The sequence below is a fragment of the Solanum dulcamara genome, chromosome 7 (assembly GCF_947179165.1).
Source record: "Solanum dulcamara chromosome 7, daSolDulc1.2, whole genome shotgun sequence".
Lineage (NCBI taxonomy): Eukaryota > Viridiplantae > Streptophyta > Magnoliopsida > Solanales > Solanaceae > Solanum > Solanum dulcamara.
Window position 1 is genome coordinate 74314279 of NC_077243.1, and position 10084 is coordinate 74324362.

A 10084-nucleotide genomic window follows, 5' to 3' on the forward strand; every position below is an offset into this window, starting at 1 on the left:
CTCATATGGAGTTATTATGCTTAAAAGATTTGTCATATATGAATTTTTTCCAAATATTTTCCTTCCTAGCAAATACACAAGTTACCATTTTTCCCTTAACGACTTCTTTAGTTATTTTAACACTCCCCTCAAGATAGGTGGAGCGAAAGATATTAAGAACTCCTAAAGCTAAAAAACATAGCCCTAGATTTTTTATTTTTCTTATCTTTTATATATTAGAATAAATTTAGAAAGAGATATATGTTGCCAACTCAACTAAGAATGTGAGGGAGGTAAATATAATTCCTACAAATATGGAATGAAAGGAATAGGCATCCTATATGAGTTTTTAGTGTTAAGGAAAGTAGGCATTTGGCATAATTGTAGGGAGATAGAGAAAACTAGTTGTCTATCAAAAGTGATGGGGCTTTGCCGTTCCCTTGGTGCAGACTGAAAATTGATTCACAGCCCCATGAATCCGATGGGTTCACTCATTTGCCCCAAACCTCGTCGCCTTGGGAATATCAATATCCATTCTAGCAACTCCCTTCCCTTAAGGTCATCTCTAATTTCTCATTTCTAATCTATTTTTCAAGATTTTAATGACCCATTAATGTTGATCATCTTCTGTTTAATGGGTATTCTTACTTTTTTTGTTTTTGTTTTTGTTGGGACGGGGAAAAGAAATCAAGCTGAGGTTTTTATTTCAAAAGGTGGTGGTGAAGAACTTATTGATCTCATTGTCAAAGAGGTAGATTTTCTTTTCACCATTATCATCCCCATTATTATTTTTTTGGTTATTATTTTACTATTTCTCATACTTAGTTTTCTATTACTAATTGTTGTCTCTTATGCCTTTTTTCTTACTATTGTGTTGTTGTTAATACTTACGTATCCACAAATGTTGTGTTATTGTTTTCCTTGAGCCGAGTTTCAGGCGGAGTCGGATTTTCATTTAGGGGTTCAAAATATAAAAAGTTAACACACGAAGAGGCCAAATGGGCTCAACATCTACTCAAATGGGCTCAACATCTACTATGTATACATAAAAGTTAATTTTAACCAGGTATAAATGATGTAATTTTCCACCGAAGGGGTTCAGATGAACCCCCGATGGGAAACAGTTTCTCTACCTATCAAGGTAGGGGTAAGGTCACTCTACCCTCCCCAGACTCTAATATATTGGGTATGTTGTTGTTGATTATCGGCCCAACAAAATGATATGAATCTTTATAGATGTTTTAATTCCTTAAGATAGTTTTGTATTTTTTTTTCCTTTATGGATGAATATACTATATGCTGCCAAAACAAAGCAAAAAAGGAGGATTTTTAAACTAGGAGGGTTGTGGTAAGATGACGGTCAACACATAAATAGTTTGGGTCGCGAACATTGATCCGGTTGATGATGAAGAAAGAGAATAACTGTGATGAATCTTTGAATCTGCCATGACGTGCAGACCTTTAGAATGAATATGAATAGAGCATAATGTATACAGAGGTTCGTGTAGCCATTCCCCATCTAGTTTGGGTTCATGCTAAGTTGATTGATTAGATCATTATAATGTTTCTATAGGAATTGACATAATTACTCGGGGATGAATCTTATCATATATAAGCTTCTCTGCATGTAATTAACTCAACATGTTGTTTGTCAAAGCTTCAGAATCTAAGGCGATGTGTATAATAAGTAAGCTTGAAAACAGGGGCGGAGCTACGTTGGGGCAAGGGGTTTATCTGAACCCCTTTGATGGAAAATTACATTGTATATACAAGGTTAAAATTATTTTTTATGTATATATAGTAGATGTTGAATCCCCTTTGCATCTTCGTGTATTTACTTCTTCATCTATTTGAAACTCCTTAATGAAAATTCTGGTTCTGCATTGCTAGCAAATTGTTTGAGTAAGTTGAGTTTGCATGTATCTATATAATCGCAAATATCGTAACCTGTTTGCATATTGTCAATATGAAAAGGTCCTCATTGTTGGCAGAGTGTGTAGAATATCACGCTACATAATGCGATCTTACACACACAGCATGTTTCAATTCTCATTTATGATGCTCAATAGTTATGTGAGTCGTGTTTATGGTATGAAGCTCATGGAGAGGTGCAAATTAACATGTGATTTTTAGTAGCTCAATGAAGGTAGTCCTGCAAGAAGTTGGCTAGAAGGGGATCTTGGTGGCTAACTGGAGCTCCTTCTTCTTGGTGGTTTTGATACCTAAATTGTTTTACTGAGAAGTAGCTTTGATGCTTGAGGGTCGTTTGGTAGCTTTGTTTAGAGATGAATTGTGTAAGTATTAAAATCCACATAAGTAATACCACATTTGGTAGCTGGTAAGGAGGTACGTTATTCTTAAATAAAATTGATATTGTGTTTAGTTTGCAATTTAGAAACCCACATAATTAATACATGTATAAGTTATATGGGAATCTATGTACTATTTCTTCTAGTATAGAAGGTGGAATAACTAAAGCCTACATAATTCTAACCAGCTACCAAACGACAAGTGATTTTAAGGTGTCAAGATAATATCTAACTGCACAAAAACTATTCAATCCACAAGAGTAGTTAAACCCTGTTTTTCATGGGACAGATTGGAAGTTGAGGGTAGTTGAGAGTCCAATCAAATAATAATTGCAATGTTCCTGTCTCTCTGTTTATCCCATTCCTTGGTACATGTCAATATTCTATCAGTGAGCTAGGTTTGGCCCCATCATTCCATCCATAATCTTTTTAACCGTCTCAATATCGAACTCTTATGAGGACGCTAGATGTGCCCTCGCAAAACATTTCTAAAAGGAGCCTTATGGAAACACAATTACGGTTTTGTATATTTTCTTAATGAAGCATGACTTTTATTCTATGGGTTGCTACGATTTAATCCCATGCCACCACATATTTTGAGTTGGCCAGATGAACAGAAAAATAGAAAGGTAATAAATCTTCAGTTCAAGTCATGTTTTTAGCTTATACCAATTGCTTAAGGTAGAAAAATTTGTATTTGTTGGTTATTGTTCTTTCCTGCGTCCTTTAATGATATTCTGGTAATGCACTTAATTAATATGACTTGTGTGGAGTAGTATGATGCTATCTTTAGTGGATTGATTTAGTTAATTTGGACTGTATTGTTGGCTGTTCTACTGATCACATTCAACTGTCTCTACATGTTGCTCGGACTCTTCAAAAATGTTGACGGGTGCGTGTCAAATCCTCCAAAAGTAGTGCATTTTTGGAGGATCCAACACGGGTGCAGCAGCATTTTTGGAGAGTCCCAGCAACAGTGTATAGGTGATTCCTTTGTTGCTTGCCTACTGTTTGTGAAAAAGGTTATAACACATTCCATTGATTCAACCTGCCACTTCTTAAAATGATCTTCATGTTCTAACAGGACGGCGTAGCTGCAAGACAATATGTATCAGATTTGTCATCATCCCCTCCATTCTTCTCTGGTTCACCACCTGGTAGGGTTATGAATCCATTAATCCATGATGCTCAATTCGCAAATGAAAAGCAACACCGTTTATCATCATCACCAAGTCCATCTACTTCATCTTCATCTTCTCCATCATCAAGTTGTAAAGGAAGGTGTGCAAGGGCAAGACTCGGGAAACCTCAGTCACCAAATAGAGTAGAGGGCTTTGACTGCCTAAACTCTCGCATGGCTGCTATGGCGTAAATCTTCCTTACTAACTGGTATATAAAGGAATCTCGACTGCTGAAGTCTGTATATAGAATATATGACTAGAAAAGAAGAACAATGTTTTGGAGAATTTAGGCTAAAATTTTGGTTTTGCTTTAATATTATTGTGCAAAGATGTCTCTCTTTTGCACAGTTAAAAATAAGGTGGTTGAGAGGTGATAATTTTGTTTGGGTGCATCTGCAAGTGCACTCCATTGATTTTGGTGCCCCATTTTTGATAATTTGAAAATTAAACTAGTAGTATTGTATAATGTATATATGTGAAATTTTGGAATAGAAAATGGTGATTTAAGTTTCATTTTTCTCCCCAGCATATTACATGTCTTATTATTGGTTATGTAAGAATGTTCACTTAAGTTGGTTAGTGTGATGGATTCACTTGAATATGCAGGAGCAAGAACCAAGAATTTGTTCTTTTAGTTCTTTAACCTATCTATTTGTTGCACTTCACTTTAAATTTCTTGTGATAGTGTAGTATTTCATTTGGAAATATTTGAAATCCTATCTCCTGTTTATACAATTGTGGCCAAGAAAAGGTTTTGAGATATTTCAGTAGTAAAAGCTATTGCCGAGCTTTCAATGTCTGCTTTTGAAAAGCGTACTAACACTTTTGTTGGTTGGTTACCTGAACTTTTCGAGTGTTCAATTCTCTACCTCGTGTTCAATTCTCTACCTTGTAATCTCCTCCATTTTCCCCCTATCCTCATTTATTTTCATAATCTATAGGGCATTGTGGGGATGGACCATTTGCATTTAAGGATTGAAGATATTATCAAATATAAGAGTCATATAATCCTCAAGAATCAAAAACAACGAGATTTACAAACAAAGCACCAAATCATCATATTATTAGGTCCTCATAAATTCAAATGATACACAGAATAGTACAATTAAGGAAAACATAAACAGATTGCTGGAATTAGGAAAACAACAAAATAAGAAATGCTAAGTACCATTTAAAAACAAAGTGCCCCTAAAGACAATTTTGTTCCTAATATGAAACTTAGTATCCTTCTGGCTTGTCGGCAAGGAAACTGATGCACTGCACTTGACGCACGTTGTCGAATCCAATGATTCTAACCCATGCTTGTGGGTATTCCTTCTTGCACTCTCTGACCTCATTCAACACTTGGGTGGCATCAGTGCACCCATACATGGGCAACTTCCACATGGTCCAATACCTGTCACATAATAGCGGATTCAGAATTTTCAACTTTTATAAAAAAAACATTTGATTATATACTATATTTCAAGTTTTACGTATCTATATCTATGATTTAACGAAAAAGTGTGATTCAATTGATTTAAACTGTGTATCCATTTCTGATCTGACAACATAGTGTACTGGTGAAGTTTAGAGTACATTCTATGAGTTTTTCGAAAACATGATATTTATACTAATTTTCAAGATTATCACACTACATCTATGGTTTAACGAAAAAGTATTGTGGTTCAATTGAACCAATCATTTAAGTGTATTCATTTCTGACCTGACATCATAGTATACTGGTGAAGTTTAGAGTACATTCTACAAGTTTTTCGAAAACATAGAGTTCAAAACATGATATTTATACTAATTTTTCATGATTCTCATACATACATCAATGATTTCACTAAAAATGTGCGAGTTAATTGAACCAATTCTTCAAATTGTGAATTTGTTACTAACCTGCCATCATAGTATCCTGGTGACTTGTGGTGCTCACGGTAGATAAATCCGTGCTGCACATACAAAACAAACACATCAAAATATTCAAAATACATCGTATCTAAGTATAAAAATGTGTTTTATTGTATAAAAATGTGTCATTTTTCGATAAAACGAAAGGAAGGAAGGGAGGGAGTGTGCCAAAATTTAAAATAAATATTGACCTCAAGCTCGAATTCAAGGCAAGGAACCCATCCAGATCTAAGTAGGTATTCAATTTCCTTGAGCAATTGTTCATCTGTCAAATCAGGAAGGTATGAGAGTGTCTCGTACTTCTTCTTGTTAATTGGTGGCCACACCTATACACATTCCACAAAAAAAAGAATTTTAAGTTATGCAAGATTGATCGATTCTCTAAAAATATTGTCGCACTCTTATTGAATTATCTAATACTGTATTATTTTGAAGGACTTTACACACATTTGTCAACATTTTTGAAAAAATCCAAGCTATATAGGCAACAACTCATGATGTAGTAATTAATTAATACCTAGTAGTGTCTATTATAAATATTGTTTAAATTCACTTACTCTAGATCTTGAATTCACCTCTAATTCTGAACTTAGAGTTTATAATGTAGGATAAACTATTTTACCTTTTCCATGTGTATAATTTAATCAAAGACAAGTTAAGCAGTTGGATCTGAACTTATAAACATTTTCAGATAACCTAAAAAATAATCCCTTATGTCAATTTATGAGAAGGTATTTAAGTAGGAAAGAAAAACTTGTGTAACTTGTTGTCCAAAAAGAATTATAGATATTTATTTGGTTATAAATCGGCTAAAATAGAATGTTCAAACTTAAATTGTTAATACTAAATAGAAAAAGATGTCATTCTTTTTGGAATGACTAAAATCGAAAATTTTCTTTTTAGTCATTTTCAAAAAAAGAAAGTCTTTTTCCCTTTTAGATAATTTTTTAATTCTAATTTTTTTCACACGTGGCATATTTAAAACAATAAAATTAAAGGACATTTTGATATATTCTATGTATTTTTAGTTTCAAACCACAATATTCATAAGTCAATTTTACTTTCTTAAACTATATATTAAGTTAAAATCAGATAAATAAATTAAAATATAAAAATGTAGCATTTTCTTTGTACTAACTAAAAGGAAATAGTACTAGTGTCGCATAAATTAGGCCACAGTGAACAACTAAACACATAACATGTAACAACCTATAAAATATTGAAACTATTAATTTGAAAAAACAAGACAGATTACTTGTTACTACAGATTAAGAAATATTAATTCTTCGTACTGTCAGTATATATATATATATCGAAAATGGATGAGTTAATTACCTGCATGCACCTAACTCTTCCACCATTGCTAGCAATGGAAGTGATGTCAAGGTTTTGCTTCTTTGAGACAGGGAAAGAGGCAGCAGATTTGAGGCCAGTGAAAGGTGCAATCATGCTGCTAGCTTGTGCAACATTGGTGCGTGTAGCAACGGCTGCAGAGGAAATAACAGAGGAAGCCATATTGATATAGCTAATTAGAAGAATCTCTTCTTCTTGTTGTTGTTCTCACTTTTTTTCTTTAATATGAATACTTTGTTGCCCACTACCCTTTATATAGTGATATGATAAGGTTATCATATATATTTTGTGGCTCTTGTTAACATTATACAATTACTTAATATCTACATATGAAAGGTTGGAAATTCTTTTCCTTTTTTCTTCTTACATTTAAGTTACCACAATGGAGGTGACACGTGTACGTACCTCATTAATCTTATCTCATCCAAGATGGGGTAGGAAGAGGATATGAATGTGTGATTGAGGTTGGTTACATTTTTTCAGTCCTTCAACTTGGACTTTCCAGCATTATTTTTATTTATTTTATGCGGCGGCTGGTTGGGGAGAGGGGGGTTTCCTTGATAACTTGGAATTATTTTTCTCATTTCCTACAAGTTTAGACACTCTTTTATGCTGTAATTTTCAAGATTTTCTTTTTAGAGTTTTGGTGTTGAAATCGTATAATTTTGATTGAGTAATATAATAACAATATCATAGCAGTGTAGTTTCATAAATGAGGTTTAGAAAAGATAGAATGTGTAGAAATCTTACTTATATGGTCATATCTTTGTAAGTGTTTCTTTTTAGGAGTAGGATCTAGATAGAAGGGAAGGGTTCACTCGAACCCCTGATCGAAAAAAGTTCAATATTTATAAGGTCAAATTCGATATTCATGGTTATATATCACCAAATTAACCCCATCTCACAATTGAGAAGCTTAGCTCAGTATTCTAGGGTGTTTAGAATTAGATTGCCTTCATTTTTTTTGGCTTTCCCCACTAAGAATTTTCAGTTGTACACTTGTATTTGGGGTCAGTTAATAGTTAATACCCATATCACAAAAACTTATAGGAAATTGGGTTGGAATTTGATGATAATTAATTAACATAATATTTGTTTGTTTCTTTTGATTTTTTTCATACATAGTATTTGCATAATTAATTATGTGCAAAATTCTGTATTATTTTACGAACGATACAATATGGAATAAGAATAGGATACTACTAATAAATATGTTTAAAAGCTAAAATAACAAAACTAATAGTGTGATTGACTAATTTTCAAAAAATTATTATTATGAAAAATACTTGTTATCAAAGTATTTTTGTACATTTATAATTTGTGTTTGATTAATTAATTTTTTTATTTTTTTATTTATTTATTTGTTAATATTAGAGTTCTATTTGTGCTTGACCAAGATTCCAAAATTGTTTTTGAAGAAAGTTATGATTTCAAAGATAATATATGATTGAAAGTACATTAATTCTAAAAAAAAATAGAACATTGCACAGTGAAAGAAAAAAAGAAAGCATAATAGATTTTGGAAAGGGCTCGATGTAGTGGGACAAAAGTAGTAAAATATGTTAAGTGGGACATGATTAGGTGTAATGTTCCTCAAAATGCACAAGTGCTTTAAGAAATGCCTTGGAAATAGGCCGCTCATGTAATGCGTTATTTTTAATCTTTTTAAAAAATCTGAGTTCGGAATATCAATCAAGGGATCAAAATCTACGGAAAAAAGGTTTCGGTGGATTTTCTACACAAAAAAAAGAAACTACACGAAACAGAAAGGCCCGCAAAGGTCTGCGTCGCGGACCTGGCAAAGATTTTCTAGCCGAGTTGGATTTTTAATAAGGGTGTTTTAGACTTTTTCCTAATTGTTAGCTAATGAACCTAGACGTTTTTAGGACCTAATGCAACTCTATAAATTGACCTAAACCTCTAATTTTATTCATTCTCCTACAATTCACTTACTCAAATATTTTTCTCTCTACAAAAGACTCTCAAGGACTCTATTGAAGACTTCAAGTAAATTCACTCAAGCTCTTCATCAAAACTCTCAAGTTCTTCCAAATTAATTGGCGTTCTCACTTAAGGTATGTGGGTATTGATCTATGGATTCTTTCATCCATGAAACACAATCAATTTCTCAAGGTTTTCTATCAAATTAAAGTATGGTATTTTATGGGTTTTATGATCTCTATTCCTATTACATGAATTTTGATTCAAATTATGATCATGAGTCTATTTCGATATAAATTGGTTGTTATTGCATTAAAATTGAAGAGTTTTCTCATGAATTCTCCTATTTTGATCTCTAGGGTTCATGATGTAAATTATAAGTATTTTCAATTATACTTCCTAATGATATTATCTATATGAATTATGTATGGGCTGATATAAAGTTTATGATCATGCATATTTTCAAATCAATTACATGATTTTCAAGTCAATTGATCATGCATTCATGTTTTACCCTAATTTCAAGTATAAGTTATGATCATGAATTTTCAAGTTATATTCTATGAGAAGTTTTATTTAATGATTTCAAAGGTATTATTATGAATCTCATTCAAATTGAGTATGCATCCAAGTTTTACCCTAATTTCCAAGTATGAATTATGTCTATGTATGTATAATTTGTAATGTGGAAGGACAATACCCGTATTTCACTTATATTATGAAAATGAGCTATGCATCCAAGTTTTACCCTAATTTTCAAGTATGAATTATGTCTATGTATGTATAATTTGTAATGTGGAAGGACAATACCCGTATTTCACTTATATTATTAAAATGAGTTACTCTATGATTTTCAAACCTATGATTATGACTATGCTATGTATGTATTCCATGGGATTTGACTTAGCACCGAATGTGGACTTGAGGTGGAGACTCGAAATACGGGATTCTTATATAAAGTCTCTTGTCGCATAACTACGTGCCACCGTAGGTATAAAGGGATTAGAGGCGAATATCCAAATCTCTACGAGGTGAGTATCCGAAATATCAAGGCTTGAAGGTGAGTACCTGAGTCTAAGAACTAGGGGTGAGTACCCGGTTCACATAACCGCCTAGTGGATCCACTTAGGCATATAGGAGTCTACCTTGGCAAGTAGTCTCCCCCTTTCCTCCGATGTAGGGGTAACATTGGGATTCCATGGTATAGCTCGCATGGTCTTATTATCGGTTATGGTTCCTATCCTAAATATGTATGATCTCTTATGTATGCTATGATTTTAAATTATGTTTTTTAAATGCTTTGGTCAATATGATTTTTCTCATGACTTTAATTATCTCATCTTACCATGTGATTTACTTGACCATTGCACTCCATAATTTACGTTGCATGTCATGCCCACATACTTAGTACATTCCAACGTACTA

The 10084-nt window shown here is 32.9% G+C and overlaps 2 protein-coding genes across 2 annotated transcripts; one reads left to right on the forward strand and one right to left on the reverse strand.

Annotated features, from left to right (window-relative positions):
- The first annotated feature begins 255 nt into the window (after positions 1-255).
- On the forward strand, positions 256-3989 carry LOC129895597 (uncharacterized). Its single transcript, XM_055971323.1, has 3 exons — positions 256-537; positions 664-730; positions 3373-3989. The coding sequence occupies exons 1-3, from the start codon at positions 452-454 to the stop codon at positions 3658-3660; spliced, it is 441 nt and encodes a 146-aa protein (XP_055827298.1). The 5' UTR covers positions 256-451; the 3' UTR covers positions 3661-3989.
- Positions 3990-4502: 513 nt separating this feature from the next.
- Positions 4503-6975, reverse strand: LOC129894222 (ribulose bisphosphate carboxylase small subunit, chloroplastic 2). The gene is made up of 4 exons (XM_055969803.1): positions 6701-6975; positions 5557-5691; positions 5354-5406; positions 4503-4865 (listed from the first exon to the last, which is right to left on the reverse strand). The coding sequence occupies exons 1-4, from the start codon at positions 6878-6880 to the stop codon at positions 4688-4690; spliced, it is 546 nt and encodes a 181-aa protein (XP_055825778.1). The 5' UTR covers positions 6881-6975; the 3' UTR covers positions 4503-4687.
- Between the last annotated feature and the right edge of the window lie 3109 nt (positions 6976-10084).